Source organism: Callorhinus ursinus, unplaced genomic scaffold (assembly GCF_003265705.2).
Source record: "Callorhinus ursinus isolate GAN/ISIS: 27379988/994484 unplaced genomic scaffold, GSC_fseal_2.0 scaffold25, whole genome shotgun sequence".
NCBI classification, from domain to species: domain Eukaryota; kingdom Metazoa; phylum Chordata; class Mammalia; order Carnivora; family Otariidae; genus Callorhinus; species Callorhinus ursinus.
Genome location: NW_027397087.1, coordinates 16,949,139 through 16,965,605, shown reverse-complemented (window position 1 = coordinate 16,965,605; position 16,467 = coordinate 16,949,139). Strand labels below are relative to the sequence as shown.

The following is a 16,467-nucleotide window of genomic DNA, read 5'->3' as shown; positions in this document are numbered from 1 at the left end:
CTGTATTTAGAGTCTTTTTCCGGGGGGGGGGGGGCGCCTGGGTGGCTCAGTCATTAAGCGTCTGCCTTCGGCTCAGGTCATGATCCCAGGGTCCTGGGATCGAGCCCCTCATCGGGCTCCCTGCTCAGCGGGAAGCCTGCTTCTCCCTCTCCCACTCTCCCTGCTTGTGTTCCTGCTCTCGCTGTGTCTCTCTCTGTCAAATAAAGTCTTAAAAAAAAATGTTTTGTTTTTCTTTTTTTTTTTAATTTTGTTCATTTGGGGGGCGCCTGGGTGGCTCAGTCGTTAAGCGTCTGCCTTCGGCTCAGGTCATGATCCCAGGGTCCTGGGATCGAGCCCTGCGTCAGGCTCCCTGCTCGGTGGGAAGCCTGCTTCTCCCACTACCTGCCACTCCCCCTGCTTGTGTTCCCTCTCTCTCTGTGTCTCTTTCTGTCAAATAAATAAATAAAATCTTTAAAAAAATGTTTATTTTGTTTCTTAAATTTTTACATGTGAGCGCAATCTTATGGTATTTGTCTTTTTCTGACTGACTGATTTTGCTTAGCATAATACAGTATAGCTCCATCCACATCATTGAAATGGCAAGATTTCATTATTTTTGATGGCTGAGTAATATTCCATTGTATATAGTCCACATCATCTTTATCCATTCAGCAGTCGATGGACATTAGGGCTCTTTCTATAATTTGGCTATTGTTGATAATGCTGCTATAGACATCAGGGTGCATGTGTCCCTCTGAATCAGTATTTTTATGTCCTTTGGGTAAATACTTAGTAGTGCAATTGCTGGGTCATAGGGTAGCTCTATTTTTAACTTTTTGGGGAACCTCCATACTGTTTTTCAGAGTGGCTGAATGAGTTTGCATTCCCAACCAACAGTGTAAGAGGGTTCCCCTTTCTCCACATTCTCGCCAACATCTTTTGTTTCCTGTGTTTTTGATTTTAGCCATTCTGACTGGTATGAGATGGTATTTCATTGTAGTTTTGGTTTGTATTTCCCTGATGATGAGAGGTGTTGAGCATCTTTTCATGTGTCTGTTAGCCATCTGGATGTCTTCTTCCCATTTCCTAATTGGATTATTTGTTTTTTGGGTGTTGAGTTTTAATTAAGTTCTTTATAGGTTTTAGGTACTGACCCTTTATCAGATATGTCATTTGCAAATATCTTCTCCCATTCAGTAGGGTGCCTTTTCATTTTGTTTTTCCTTCGCTGTACCGAAACTTTTTATCTTGATGAAGTCCTTTTTTTTTTTTTTAAGATTTTATTTTTAACTAATCTCTACACCCATAGTGGGGCTCCAACTCAACCGAGAGATCAAAAGTTGCATGCTCTACCGACTGACGAGCCAGGCACCCCCTGGTGAGGTCCTAATAGTTCCTTTTTGCTTTTGTTTCCCTTGCCTCCGGAAATGTATCTAGTAAGAAGTTGCTATGGCTAATGTCAAAGAGGTTGCTGTTTGTGTTCTCCTCTAGAATTTTGATGGGTTTCTTGTGTCACATTTAGATCTTTTATCCATTTTTAATTTATTTTTGTGTATGGTGTAAGAAAGTGGTCCAGTTTCATTCTGCATGTTGCTGTCCAGTTTTCCCAACATCATTTGTTGAAGAGACTGTCTTTTTTCCATTGGCTATTCTTTCCTGCTTTTTTTTTAAAGATTTTACTTATAGGGCGCCTGGGTGGCTCAGATGATTAAGCGTCTGCCTTCGGCTCAGGTCATGATCCCAGGGTCCTGGGATCGAGTCCCGCATCAGGCTCCCTGCTCCTTGGGAGCCTGCTTCTCCCTCTGCTTCTTTCTCTCTCTCTCTCCTCCTCTGTCTCTCATGAATAAATAAATAAAATCTTTAAAAAAAAAAAGATTTTACTTATATATTAGAGAGCGAGCACAAGTAGGGGGAGGGGCAGAGGGAGAACCAGACTCCCCGCTGAGCAGGGAGCCCTATGCCACGTGGGGCTCAATTCCAAGACCCTGAGATCATGACCCAAGCTGAAGGCAGATGCTTAACCCACTGAGCCACCCAGGTGCCCCTCTTTCGTGCTTTGTTGAAGATCAGTTGACTGTATAGTTGTGGGTCCATTTCTGGGTTTTCTGTTTTGTTCCATTATCTGTGTGTCTGTTTTTGTGGCAGTACCATTACTGTATTTTTGACTGTGGCTTTGTAATAGAGCTTGAAGTCCAGAATTGTGATGCATTCAGCTTTGCTTTTCTTTTTCAAGATTGCTTTGGCTATTCAGGATCTTTTGTGGTTCCATACAAATTTTAGGATTGTTTGTTCTAGCTCTGTGAAAAACGCTGGTGGTATTTTGGTAGGGATTATACTGATTCTGTAGATTGCTTTAGATAGTATAGACATTTTAACAGTATTTGTTCTTCCAACCCATGAGCATGGAATGTTTTTCCATATCTTTGTGTCCCCTTCAATTTCTTTCATATAGTTTGCAGCATACAGATCTTTTACCTCTTTGGTTAGGTTTATTCCTAGGTATCTTATGGTTTTTGGTGTAACTGTAAATGAGATCGATTCCTTGATTTCTCTTTCTGCTGCTTCATTATTGGTGTATAGAAAGACAACAGATGGGGCACCTGAGTGGCTCAGTTGGTTAGGTGTCTGCCTTCGGCTCAGGTCATGATCCCAGGGTCCTGGGATTGAGTCCTGCATGGATTCCTTGCTCAGCGGGGAGCCCCCTTCTCCCTCTCCTTCTCCCTCTGCCTGCCACTCCCCCTGCTTGTGTTCTCTCTAAGTAAATAAAATCTTAAAAAAAAAAAAGCAACAGATATCTGTGCATTAATTTTGTATCTTGTGACTTTACTGAATTCGTGTATCAGTTCTAGCAATTTTTTGGTGGAGTCTTTTAGGTTTTCTACATAGAGTGTCGTGTCATCTGCGAATAGTGAAAGTTTGACTTCTTTGCCAATTTGGATGCTTTTTATTTCTTTTTTGTTGTCTGATTGCTGAGACTAGGACTTATGGTACAATTTTAAATAACAATGTGTTATTGTTAAATAACAGTGTGAGAGTGGACGAGTTGAGGGATTTCAAGTGCATTTTCTTTTATGCTACATAAACAATGAAGTAATAACTCATAAGAGATTGGGAAGGAAAGTTTCAGGGTGTGAAGGAAGTATTAAAGTTAGCGCATAGCAACAGTCTTCTGTGGGATATGGCCCCAAGGGCCATAATTGTGTCCCCGTAAGAAAGTAACTTATTTTCCTTAAAAGAATGTGTTCTGGGTGAATGTGTATGATTTTAATATTTCCTCAAACAAGAAGAAATAAATTCATTGGAAGACCTTCCCTCTTAAGGAAGTGTGGCCAAACCTATTTATAAATAGCATTATTAAAATCCTTAGTTATTGGCAAACCAAATCATTACCAGTGTGAAAATTATTATTCGTGTCCTAGACAGCTGCTCAGGAAGCAATCCTGCACGCGTCTGGAAATGGCAAACCTTTACCATCTAAGGACTACTGCATGCTATATAACCCTCATTGGACAGCTCTTCCAAATACCCTGGAAAATGCAGTAAGTAAATCACAGTTACCATTTATTTATAAACATAAAATTATTGAAAGGTGAGAATGAGTGATTATTATGTTTTAGTGTGTGAACTAGTTGTAATATATAATGATCAATAAACAATAACAATTTTATTGTTTTGACTTAAGTATTTTTCTCTTGTGGGAAAAACAAGTTAGGGAATTATAAAATACTTACCTGAAAGCCTGGTTGTCATAAACCATTTCTAATTTAAAAGAACCTGGTATTAAACCAATATTGATACTTTGTCACGGAGTACATTTTTGTGAATTACGATGTTTATTATGTTAAAAACATTTCTTCTTTCCAGACTTCCATCAGTTTGATGAATCTGACTACCACACCACTGTGCAACCTTTCTGATATTCCACCTGATGGAATAAAGAACAAAGCAGTTGTAGTACAGTGGGGGACCTGCCATATTCTTGAAAAAGCCAGAATTGCACAAAAAGGAGGTGCTGAAGCATTGTTGGTTGCCAATAACAGTGTCCTAGTAAGTTTTAAAACTTAGTACTAACTTTTGAGCTCATGATATATATCATGTTTCACAAGTATTGAACTACCTTTTTGGTGTGTAGTTTAGGGGCTGAGCTTCGAATAATCTGATAGTAGGGTTCTTTTAAAATAAACATTCTGGGGGTGCCTGGGTGGCTCAGTCAGTTAAGCATCTGACTCTTGATCTCAGCTCAGGTCTTGATGTCAGCGTTGTGAATTCAAGCCGCATGTTGGGCTCCATGCTGGGCGTGGAGCCTACTTAAAAAAAATAATAGTAATAAAAACTTAAAAATAAATAAACATTCTCGCTGTGATAAGCATTTAATTGGAAACTTTGTAATTTCTTTTCTGTTTCTAAAGTGAATAAGAGTTTGTTAGGAACGTGTGTGTTTAAGTTTAATTAAACTTCAGTGTAATACACATGCACACACACACATATGTATACCTGTATGTAAGTCAGTTTAAGTTTATGCTAAAAGGATTCCAGTTTGAGAACTCTTACTATAATATCAAGAAAGAACATAGGAAACTTGGTTTTATAATTTTAAAAAAGATATAATACTTATATTTAAAGGAATAATTTGTGTTTTATTCTGTAAATATATTAGTAGCTCATAAGTTGCCATTATATGTTTTTTTTTTCTTTTAGTTTCCTCCCTCAGGGAACAAATCTGAATTTTATGATGTGAAAATACTGATTGCATTTATAAGCCGCAAAGACTTTATAGATATGAAGCAGGTAAAATAGTAATTACATACTATACAAAGTTTATACGTAATACAATTCTTTAGTTTTAACCACTGATATTTAATTTAAATTATATATGCTCCATTTGCTAACGAGAAGCTATAAAGTCCTATCATGTCTTTGAGAAGAGTTCCCCTCTCAGTGAGCACAAGGTGTTTCCAAGCCCTGACTTTAGAAAGGATATTTATTTGTTTTGACTTCTTTAACAGTCTCTGTGTTACATCATTTATCTTACCCTTAAATCCCTGAACAGTGTGTGACTATGTGAAACACCGAACTTTCAAGATTTAATAAACCAAAGCATAGCCTCATAATTCTGACGAGAATATATCATGTTGCCAACAATGATTCTAGTGTTCTTGACTCTATAGTATCAGTTTCAGAGTGAAATTGGAATATTGCTACCATCCACTAGAAGAGAAAGAAAACTAATTCTGGTTTTTTGTTATTTTATCTTTCAGACTCTTGGAGATAACATTACTGTGAAAATGTATTCTCCATCGTGGCCTAACTTTGACTATACTATGGTGGTTATTTTTGTAATTGCTGTGTTCACTGTGGCATTAGGAGGATACTGGAGTGGACTAATTGAATTGTAAGTTTAATTAAACTTTAGTGTTTTTGTGATAAATGGCTAAAAATTATTGTTTGATACTCAGTTTAATCATGTAACAACATTTAAAATTTACCTGACCTCAGAATACAATGCTATTAAGGTCAGATTGCAGGTTTGTCCTCCTGTAGGTCATTTAACTTTTCACTGAAAAGGAAGTTAGAGCTTCCTCTAACTCTCCTGCTGGTAGGCGAACATTGAAATTACATCAGAGACTTTTTAAAATTGTTTAATTATCTCTCCCAGAAAAGATGAAGATACTTGGTATCCTTGTGGGCCTGTTTATTTGGATTGGAAGAAAATAAGCAAGAGAAGGTGGGGCAGGGGATTTCAGCTCCTCCTGAGAGCAGTCATTACAATGTGACCTCATCATTCTGTTTAATGCTTTAGGAATTCTGAGGCTATGAAGCATGTTCATATTTTAATTTAAATATAGGAATTCCAAATTATGTAAAATTTAGATTTCCTGTTTAGTAACAACCTAAAGCGGGTTCTTCTTACAGTTATGTACCTTTGGCTCTGGGTGAAAGCAGGCAACATTGTTTGAAAGGATCAGTTCATATTTATAACTCTGAATTTAAAAATGTGCACAGAGCATATTTGATGCATAAAGGACAATATATTCATTTTATGAATCGATCTGTAGGTTTCATTAAAAAGGGCTTATTTACAACTAAATGAAGTTAAGCTAAATTATAGTTTCTCAAAATAAAATTTGATTGACTCATGTCAGGAGAAAAATCTTAGGGTTTAACAAGTGTAGGTTTCTAGAGTATTGAGCTTTAAATATTTTCCATAATTGGAAAACGTGTATCAACATATATATCCGTCACATATTTTCATGTGAGTAAGCATTGTCTTCATTATTAATCTCTATAAAGCATAGCATGTAAGATCTCCAAGGTCATTTTCTAATTATTTGGTGAAACTTTATAATTTCCCCAGAGCTACTGATTCATTGAAAACGTTTTGCCATTTAATATATATTCTCACTGTACTTCTGTATATATTATAAATTATTTATGTAAATTGTTTCTTCTCTAGAGTAGTGCTTTTCAAACTGTAATGTGCATACAAAGTGTCTTGAGATCTCATTAAAATGAAAATTTAGGTTTAGTAGGCTTGGGATGGGGCCAAGATTCCACGTTTTAAAGAAGCTCCCAAGTGATTTTGCTGGCCCACAGACCACACTTTGAGTTAGCAAGGCAAGCTTTGTATACATGTCAGGGCAAGCTCCTCCTCAAGAAAATTGGAGTTGGGAGAGGAGTATGTATAAGCTTTTTTATTCATAAAACATGATGATGGACAAAAACAGAGATTTGTTACCTTCATAGCCAGGTTGGGAGAGAGGGAATTCTTTACCTGCAGGATTATGAAATTTTTAAAATTTTTATTTTAGGGGCGCCTGGGTGGCTCAGTTGGTTAAGCGGCTGCCTTCAGCTCAGGTCATGATCCCGGGGTCCTGGGATCGAGCCCCACATTGGGCTCCTTCCTCTGCGGGAAGCCTGCTTCTCCCTCTCCCACTCCCCCTGCTTGTGTTCCCTCTCTCAATGTGTCTCTGTCAAATAAATAAATAAAATCTTAAAAAAAAAAAAGAGTACATTTATCTTGATGAGCACTAAGTAATGCATTGAATTGTATTGTATAATCTAATAGACACTTTTTTTTTTTAAGATTTTATTTATTTATTTGACAGAGACACATTGAGAGAGGGAACACAAGCAGGGGGAGTGGGTGAGGGAGAAGCAGGCTTCCCGCTGAGCAGGCAGCCCGGTGCGGGGCTCGATCCCAGGACCCTGAGATCACAACCTGAGCCAAAGGCAGACGCTTAACGACTGAGCCACCCAGGCGCCCCTGTAATAGACACTTTTAAAATAAGTGTTTTCTCATTTTCTTGGGTAAATACCCAGTGGTGGAATTTCTAGATCATATGGTAATTCTATTTTTAATTTTCTTTAAAGATTTTATTTATTTATTTGAGAGCGAGCACGAGAGAGAGGGAGAGAGCGAGCATGAGCATTTGTTGAGGAGACTTTTTCTCATTGCATATTCTTGCCTCCTTTGTCGAAGATTAACTGACCATATAATCGTGGGTTTATTTCTGGGCTCTCTGTATGTCCTCTTTTGTGCCAGTACCATACTGTTTTGATTACTACAGTTTTTATAGTATATCTTCAAATCTAGGATTATGATATCTTCGGTTTTGTTATTCTTTTTCAAGATTGCTTTGTCTATTCAGGGTCTTTTGTAATTCCATACAAATTTTAGGGTTTATTCTAGTTCTGTGAAAAATGTTGGTGCTATTTTGATAGGAATTGCACTAAATCTGTAAATTGCTTTGGGTGGTATGGACATTTTAACAATATTGGTTCTTCCAATCCATGAGCACGAATATCTTTCCATTTGTTTGTGTTGTCCTCAATTTCTTTTATCAACGTTTTATAGTTTTCAGAGTACAGGTCGTTGGCCTTTTTGGTTAAGTGCATTCCCAGGTATTTTACTATTTTTGGTATAATTGTAAGTAGAATTGTTTTCTTAATTTCTCTTTTTGCTACGTCATTTTTTTTGAAGATTTAATTTACTGATTTGAGAGACAGAAGATTGCATGGGGAGAAGCAGAGAGGGAGAGAGAGGGACAAGCAGACTCCATGCTGACATAAAGCCTGACGGGAGGCCCAATCTCAGGACCCTGAGATCCTGCCTGAGCCAAAACCAAGTATTGGATGCCTTACTGACTGAGCCATCAGGCACCCATCTGCTACTTCATTATTAGTGTATAAAAATGCAACAGATTTCTGTAAATCGATTTTGTATCCTGTGACCTTACTGAATTCATTTATCAGTTCTAGTAGTTTTTTGGTCTTTAGGGTTTTTTATATATAGTATCATGTCATCTGCAAGTAGTGAAAGTTTTACTTCGTCCTTATCAATTTGGATACCTTTTACTACTTTTTCTTGTCTGATTGCTGTGGCTAGCACTTCCAGTACTATGTTGAATAAAAATAGTGAGAGTGGACATCCTTGTCTTGTTCCTGACCTTAGGGGAAAAGCTCTCAGTTTTTCACCATCGAGTATGATTATGGCCTTTATTATATTGAGGTATGTTCCCTCTAAACTTACCTTGCTGAGAGTTTTTATCACGAATCAATGTTGTACTTTGTCAAATGCTTTTTCTGTGTCTATTGAAATGATCATATGGTTCTTACCCTTTCTCTTATTAATGTGATGTATCATGTTGATTGACTTGCAAATATTAAACCTGGAATAAATCCCACTTGATTGTGGTGAATGATTTTTAAAAACTTATTGTTGGATTTGGTTTGCTAGTATTTTGTTGAGGATTTATGCATTTATGTTCATCAGAGTTACTGGTCTATAGTTCTCTTTTTATAGTGTCTTTATCTGGTTTTGGTATCAGGGTTATGTTGGCCTCATAGGATGAATTTGGAAGCTTTCCTTCCTCTTCTGTTTTTTGGAATAGTTTGACAATAGGTATTAACTCCTCTTTAAGTGTTTGGTAGAATTTGGGGCACCTGGGTAGCTCAGTCATTGGGTGTCTGCCCTCAGCTCAGGTTGTGATCCCAGGGTCCTGGGATCGAGCCCTGTGTCAGGCTCCCTGCTCAGCAGGAAGCCTGCTTCTCCCTCTTCCACTCCCCCTGCTTGTGTTCCCTCTCTCGCTGTCTCTCTCTCTCTCTGTCAAATAAATAAATAAAATCTTAAAAAAAAAATGTTTGGTAGGATTCACCTGTGAAGCCTTCTGGTCCTGGACTTTTGTTTGTTGTGAGTTTTTTGATTACTGATGCAATTTCATTGCTCATAATCAGTCTGTTCAAATTTTCTATTCCTGATTCAGTTTTGGGAGGTTATATGTTTCTAGGAATTTATCCATTTCTTCTCGGTTGTCCAATTTGTTGCCATATAATTTTTTATAATATTCTCTTACAATCCTTTGTATTTCTGTGGTGTTGGTTGTTATTTCTACTCTTTCATTTGTGATTTTGTTTGAGTTCTCTCTCTTTTTTTTTTTTTATGAGTCTGACTGAAGGTTTACCAATTTTGTTGGTCTTTCCAAAGAACCAGCCCCTGGTTTCTTTGAACTATTCTGTTGGTTTTTTTTTTTGGTTTCTATTTCCTTTCTTTCTGTTCTCATCTTTATTATTTCCTTCTTTCTGCTGGTTTTTGGTTTGTTTCTTCTTTTCCTAGCTTTTTTAGGTGTAAGATTATTTATTTGAGATCTTTCCTGCTTCTTGAGGTAGGCCTGTATTGCTATAAACTGCCCTCATCGAACAACTTTTGATGCATCCCAAAGATTTTGGACCATTTTATTTTCATTTTCATTTGTTTCCATGTAATTTTTGATTTCTTTTTTGATTTCTTAAATGACCCACTCATTGTTTAGTAGCATGTTCTTTAATCTCTATGTTATTTGTGGTCTTTCCAGATTTTTTCTTGTGGTTGATTTCCAGTTTCATAGCATTGTGGTCAGAAAAGATGCATGGTATGACTTCGATCTTTTTTAATTTATTGAGACTTGTGGCCTAATATGTGATCTGTTCTGGAGAATGTTCCATGTCCACTTGAAAAGAATGTGTATTCTGCTGTTTTAGGATGGAATGTTCTGAATATATCTGTTAAATCCATCTGGTTCAGTGCATCATTCAAAGCCACCGTTTCCTTGTTGATTTCCTGTTTGGATTATCTGTTCTATGATGTAAGTGGGGTGTTAAAGTCCCCTGCTCTTATTGTATTACTATCACTTATTTATGTTTATTAACTATTTTATGTATTTGGGTGCTTCCATGTTGGGTGCATAAATATGTACAATTGTTATAGTTTATTGTTAGATTATCCCCTTTATTATTATATACTGTCCTTCTTTGTCTCTTGTTACAGTCTTTATTTTAAAGTCTAATTTGTCCAATATAAGTATTGCTACCCTGGCTTTCTTTTCATACCCATTTGCATGATAAATGCTTTTTCTTCCCTTCACTTTCAATTGTTTGTGTCTTTAGGTCTGAGATGAGTCTTTTGTTAGGCAGCATATAAATGGATCTTGTTTTTTTAATCCATTCTCTCACCCTATGTTTTTTGATTGGAGCATTTCATCCATTTACATTCAAAGTAATTATTGATAGATATGTACTTAATGTCATTTTTGTTACTTGTTTTATTTTTGTTGTTTTTGTAGTTCTGTGTTTCTTCTCTTGCTCTCTTCTCTCACAATTAATTGGATTTCTTTAGTGATATACTTGGATTCCTTTTTATATTTTGCATTTGTTTTACTGGTTTTTGACTCGTGGTTACCATTAGGTTCGTAGGTAACATCTGCGTATAGCAGTCTATATTGAGTTGATGGTTGCTTAAGTTTGAACTCATTTCTTTACTCTCCTCACTTCCCATGTTTTAGGTATGTGGTGTCATACTCTACATCTTTTTATTTTGTGAGTCTCTTGACTGATATTTATATATATACTTATTTTTACTGCTTTTGTGCTTCCTACTTTTCTTACTCCTACTTATGGTCTTTCCTTTCCACTCAAAGAGTCCCCTTTAACATTTCTTGTACAGCAGGTTTAGTGGTGATGAATTCCTTTAACTTTTGCTTGTCTGGGAACTTCCTTATCTCTCCTTCTATTCTGAATGATGGCCTTGCTGGACAGAGTATTCTTGGCTGCAGAGTTTTTCCTCTCAGTACTCTGAATATATCATGCCACCCTTTCTGGCCTGCAAAGTTTTTGTTGAAAAAATCAGCTGATAACCTTATGGGGTTTTCCTTGTATATAAATGTTTTGTCTTGCTGTTTTTAAAATTCTCTTTTTCAAGATTATGGATTTTGAAATTGTGGTGGCTGATTCTAAAAGTAGGATAAAGATAGAACTAAGTGTATGTGTGGGAATGGTTGGGGAGGGGTGTATATAGAATACAGGAAAGAGAATATGAATCAGTGACAAAAAGGAAACAAGTTCTGTAAGAAGAAGAATGATTAAGAACATAAGCAGGATTTGCAGCAAAATGGATGGACTTTGAAGGCACTGTGCTAAATGAAATAAGTCAGACAGAGAAAGACAAATACTGTATAATGTCACTGATAGGTAGAAACAAACAAACAGAAAAGGAACTCAAAGATCAGAGAGTCAGATTGGTAGTTGCGGGAGGCAGGGATTTAAGGGTGGGTGAAATGAGTGAAGATTGTCAAAAGGTACAAACTTCTGGTTATAAAACAAGTAACTCAGGGCGCCTGGGTGGCTCAGTTGTTGGGTGTCTGCCTTCAGCTCAGGTTGTGGTCCCTACAATTCATCTTTTTAAAACACTGTACTCCTAATTAGCTCAAGAGCCAGATATAATGAAAGCTAAACTTTCTTTCATGCTATCTTGAGTTTATGAAGCTTGAGTTTATGAAGTCTCTTGTTAGGCAGCATATAGATGGATCTTATTTTTTTAATCCATTCTCTCACCCTATGTCTTTTGATTGGAGCATTTCATCCATTTACATTCAAAGTAATTATTGATAGATATATACTTAATGTCATTTTGGAGACATTTTGAGCCTGATGTGGGGTTCAATCCCAGGACCCTGGGATCATGGCCTGAGCCGAAGGCAGATGCATAACCAGCTGAGCCACCCCAGCCACCCTTATCTCTTCCTTTAAAACATTCTACCTGGAGAACTGGTATACTAAATAAGAATATATAAATCTTTCACTATGACATATGTGAATATATAAATTTTTCACTATAATAAAAATAGCTTTAAATATATCTGTTTGCAGTGACAGATACCAAAAGTTGGCACCTTTTCCCACTCAGATAGTACTTTCATTGACACTTCTGTTCAATACTCTGTCATCCAGCTCTGCAGTTGCTAGAATGTGCTAGAATGTGGACTGTCCCCAGACCCTCTCCGTACTCTTTTCCCAGGCAGCCTCCCTAGAGTCACAGATGCTTAATATAGTGACCATCCCAATTAACAATTTTCTAATAAGAAGGTGGTATGTTGGTAAATAAGCAGTCTGGCAAATGTATAATTTGATAGAGATAAACTTTTTTTTTAACCTAAAGTTTATATTAAGCCTAGACCTGATGAGAAAGGTCAGGATGTATGCCAAGGGAATGAGAGTTTAATAAGTCAGAGTTGAAGGGACTGAAGGTGGAAGAGTATGTAGTAGGTTCCATATAGCTGGGAAGAGACAATATGATGACAGAACAGAGACTGCTCAACAAAGGACATGACTGACTCTTTCCTCTTCAACTTTTATCCCTGCCTTTTATTAGCTGTGTGACTTAGCAAGCGTTGTTGAGAGAATTAAAAACAATATTTTGTTATCTTAACTCAAGGTAGGACAAAGCTATGTCTTGAACTTCTTTTGACTCCTTCATAATACACTAATGAGCACAGAACAGGCATCCAGTAAGTACTGAGTTGATTAAAAGAAGAATTTTGTGTTTACATTTAAGAGAAGCTAATTTTAGAAGTACTTTGCTATCTGTAAGTTGGTAGTTAGGGTAAAAAGAACCTCATTATCATCTGAAATTTATTACATCAATATAGTTTTCAAATTAGATAATATAAACATCCCCAGACATTAATTTATTTATATGATAAATATCATCTGCTTCAACAATTTCACTTCCAGAAAAATTGCTGTTTCAAAAGTTAGTGGTTAATAACAGATCATCTCTGGAGGGTAGAATTATAGGGACCTTTTACTTTCTAGATGAAGTTATTTTCTGTTTGGTATGCTCTTTTTTTTTAAAGTATATTTGTAATCAGAAACAAATTTAAGTTCATATTGGAAATAGATTTTAAAAATAACTGTACTTGGCAGAGATTTGCTGAAGTTCCTGTGTATGTTTATACAGGGAGAGCATGAAGGCAGTGACAAACACTGAAGACAGAGAAATGAGGAGAAAGAAGGAAGAATATTTAACTTTTAGTCCTCTAACAGTTGTAATATTTGTGGTCGTGTGCTGTGTTATGATGGTCTTACTTTATTTCTTCTACAAATGGTTGGGTAAGAAGTCATATTTTATATTTGCTGCTTTCAGCCTACAAGTTTTTTATTTGCTTCACTAGATTTAAGGTATTATGCCCAGAAAGCTTAAGCAAATAATTAAGTGATGTTAACTTTTTAAACTGTCAGAAGTGTTGGATCCGCATCACTCTGGGATAAAAAATACTCAGATTAAAAGTATCCTATGTCTTTGAGATAAGAACACTTCTTCATGGATGACTTGAAAGAACTGCTGTGGCCCCTAAGTTTCCATCTCTGCAGATAAAGCTGGAGAGCCCAGTATCTAAGCAGCAGACTAAGGACTTCTTGGTGACTATATTTAGTTACACGAAATAGAAGATTATTCAGATTACTAATTTATTGCCTCTGCTTACCCCCAAAGTGTGCTTTGTTCTTTTGTCAGTGTACCAAACAAGATGTATTCCTCAAATTTTGTTGGACTTGTGTAAACAGTCAAGATCCTGCTACATCTAAAGACACACAAGTACTTGCCTATGGTCTAAGTAATAATGGGTACTTTTCTTTTAAGAAGGTAGGGGTAGGAACTGTAAGGGCTTGCCCATCCCCTGGGTGTTAGTGGTCTGAAAGAATGGAAATTTGCTATCTCTGGCCAATGCACAGCACAAAGAGGAGGCGCTGGGGAAAAGGGAAGTGTGCCTGGTAGGAACTAGCAAAAACCCTTTGTAAAAACCACCACAGGCTACAGTGCTTCTTTGGAGAACATTAGCACGATTTTTCTGGACTAGAAAACTGAGGCACTCGGGTTAGTTTCAACTTATTGTCCAATTTCTCCTGTCCTGTGGCAGCATTAAAAACTAGACCTGTGACCTATATTTCCAATTAGAAAAAAATTATTTGAATGTCACTCATTTCAATCTGTTGCTGGGAGAGTAGATACTAGGATAGTTATTTGTATTGTCATTGTGCAGCTAATTTTTCTAATTTAATACTTAGCCTTCAGTTGTTTGTGTCTGACCCTCAGTCAATTAATTAGTGATCTTTGATAGAAAAAAGAGATTCCTCTACCTTACCCTAAAACATATTTTCATTTTTGGTGAGAAATTTTCTTAAACTTACCGGTATTTGAAAAGTTGACCTTGCTTATAAATGTAATTTTTTGTGTAGAAGGAAGGTCATTAAACCTCATGGTTATCCTGGGACATGGGAGTTTGTTATGACTCTTACAAAATCTATGTGATATTGCAAGATTTAATGTACCTCCAAATGGTTCCTAATGGCTAAAGTTGCTGCCATTTTTAATATACGAAATATATCAAATTGCTAAGGTTCCCCCTACCATTTTATGTTAAGTCATGCTCAAGAAAGTAACTAAAGATGATTATATTAACCAGACGCATTCTCATGCCTAATCATTTTCCTAGTATACTATGACATTGAATGAAATACCCAAAACTCTGTTAGGGTCTCAAGAACATGCTTTCTACCTAACTTTTAAAACTTGGGTTGGCGACCTTTGGTGGATGACTTACCAAACATAACTTGGCAGTCTTTGTCTTTCTTTTACTGCTCACATTACCATATATAACTAGTAATCATAAATAACAAATAATAACAAGGGACTAAAAAAGTAATTTGTCCAAGTTCACCAGTTAGAAAGTGGCCAACAGTTAAAAACAAGGATATCAGAGAATTTGGGGATGGTATCTGTTTCTGAAAAAGGAACAGTTCTGCAGACTCATGAAAAAGATCTAAGTTGTCCAGCTGCAGAAATAACAAGATGCCAGATGATTTTTCAGACTTTTCTGTGACATTTTAAAGGTGCAATAAAAGCTGTATTGATTTAAAAAAGGAGAAGAAAGAAAGTGGCAATCCCTGATTTACTATATCTAGAGTACTGTCTCTCACCTACAGAACAGTTACAGTTTTCTGAAATTTAGTAGAATGTGAAAAAGTCAGGTAAAATTTGTATTTCCATTGTGAAATTTTGAGAAAGTTAAAAAGAATATTTTATTTTAGAGTAAAATAATTTCTCCCCCTTTTTAAGAATAAGGAGAGCAGATGTAATTTTAAATAATTTTCAAAAAAGTATAGCTAATATAGACAAATATTTGTGAATTTAACTACCTTAGTTTCATATCATAACAGTGGTTTGTTTGAATGGATTTGGTTTTACTGCAGGTCAAATAATTAGAGATAAATTCCACCAGAGGAAGATATAGATAGCATGGTTAATGTCTAAGGTAGATGTCAGTTCTCATCCCTAAGCTGCATTTTTAAAGCATTTCTACTCCTTCCTTAATTTGTCCGTTCCTTACATTTAAGTACTTATAAGTGCCTACAGCTCACTTCATAGACATCTCTAACAGACATTAGTGTTAGTTTGAATCATTGAATGATAGAAAATGTAGAGCCAGCTTCAGCCCTTGAGCAATCCTACCAATGTGTAATGGAACTAAAACAACACATAAAATGCCCACTTTTCAATAAAACTCAAGATCTAAATATTTTCAGCTTAGTAACCAATTCAGATTATAATACGGTCACTGCATTGAAAGTATCACGATGCAGTAAGAAAGCTAGATTAATGTTGCTTGTATAAATATTTTCTGATCACATTTCCTTCTGTTCTCATATAATTTAGTGTCTTGTTTTTTTCTAGTTTATGTTATGATAGCAATTTTCTGCATAGCATCAGCAATGAGTCTGTACAACTGTCTTGCTGCACTCATTCATAAGATACCATGTGGACGATGCACGTATGTATCTCTTACAAGGAATCTGATAACATTGGTCTTTGTAATTGAAAACAATACAGGGAAAAGTAGAAGTGGTATTTTAAACCTTTGTAAGCCAATATACATGTGGCTATTAAAATTTAATTAAAATTAAATTAATTTAAAAATTCAGTTCCTCAGTCTCATTAGCCTCATTTCAAATGCTAAATAACCACATATAGCTAGTGGCTACTGTCCTGGGCAGCACAGATACAGAACATTTTCATCATAGACAGTTCTATTGAACTGATAAATATTTCTTGATGTATTATTTGTTTTACTTAAATTAGAATTTTTAAGTTGATATTTTAGTAGCTTTCTTGTGACTGTG

General features: G+C 36.1%; 1 protein-coding gene across 4 annotated transcripts in view; it reads left to right on the top strand.

The window, feature by feature from the left end:
- The window catches only part of SPPL2A (signal peptide peptidase like 2A), a 155,757-nt gene that overhangs the window by 117,805 nt on the left and 21,485 nt on the right, over nt 1-16,467 (top strand). For 3 of the 4 annotated variants that reach the window (XM_073876986.1, XM_073876985.1, XM_025883712.2), the window contains 6 exons: nt 3,399-3,518; nt 3,844-4,026; nt 4,678-4,767; nt 5,238-5,371; nt 13,250-13,401; nt 16,022-16,118. In XM_073876986.1, the coding sequence (XP_073733087.1) occupies nt 3,468-3,518; nt 3,844-4,026; nt 4,678-4,767; nt 5,238-5,371; nt 13,250-13,401; nt 16,022-16,118 (707 nt within the window). In that variant the 5' untranslated portion in view covers nt 3,399-3,467. The remainder of the gene's footprint in view (nt 1-3,398; nt 3,519-3,843; nt 4,027-4,677; nt 4,768-5,237; nt 5,372-13,249; nt 13,402-16,021; nt 16,119-16,467) is intronic. The other variant, XM_025883713.2, reaches the window with a different exon arrangement.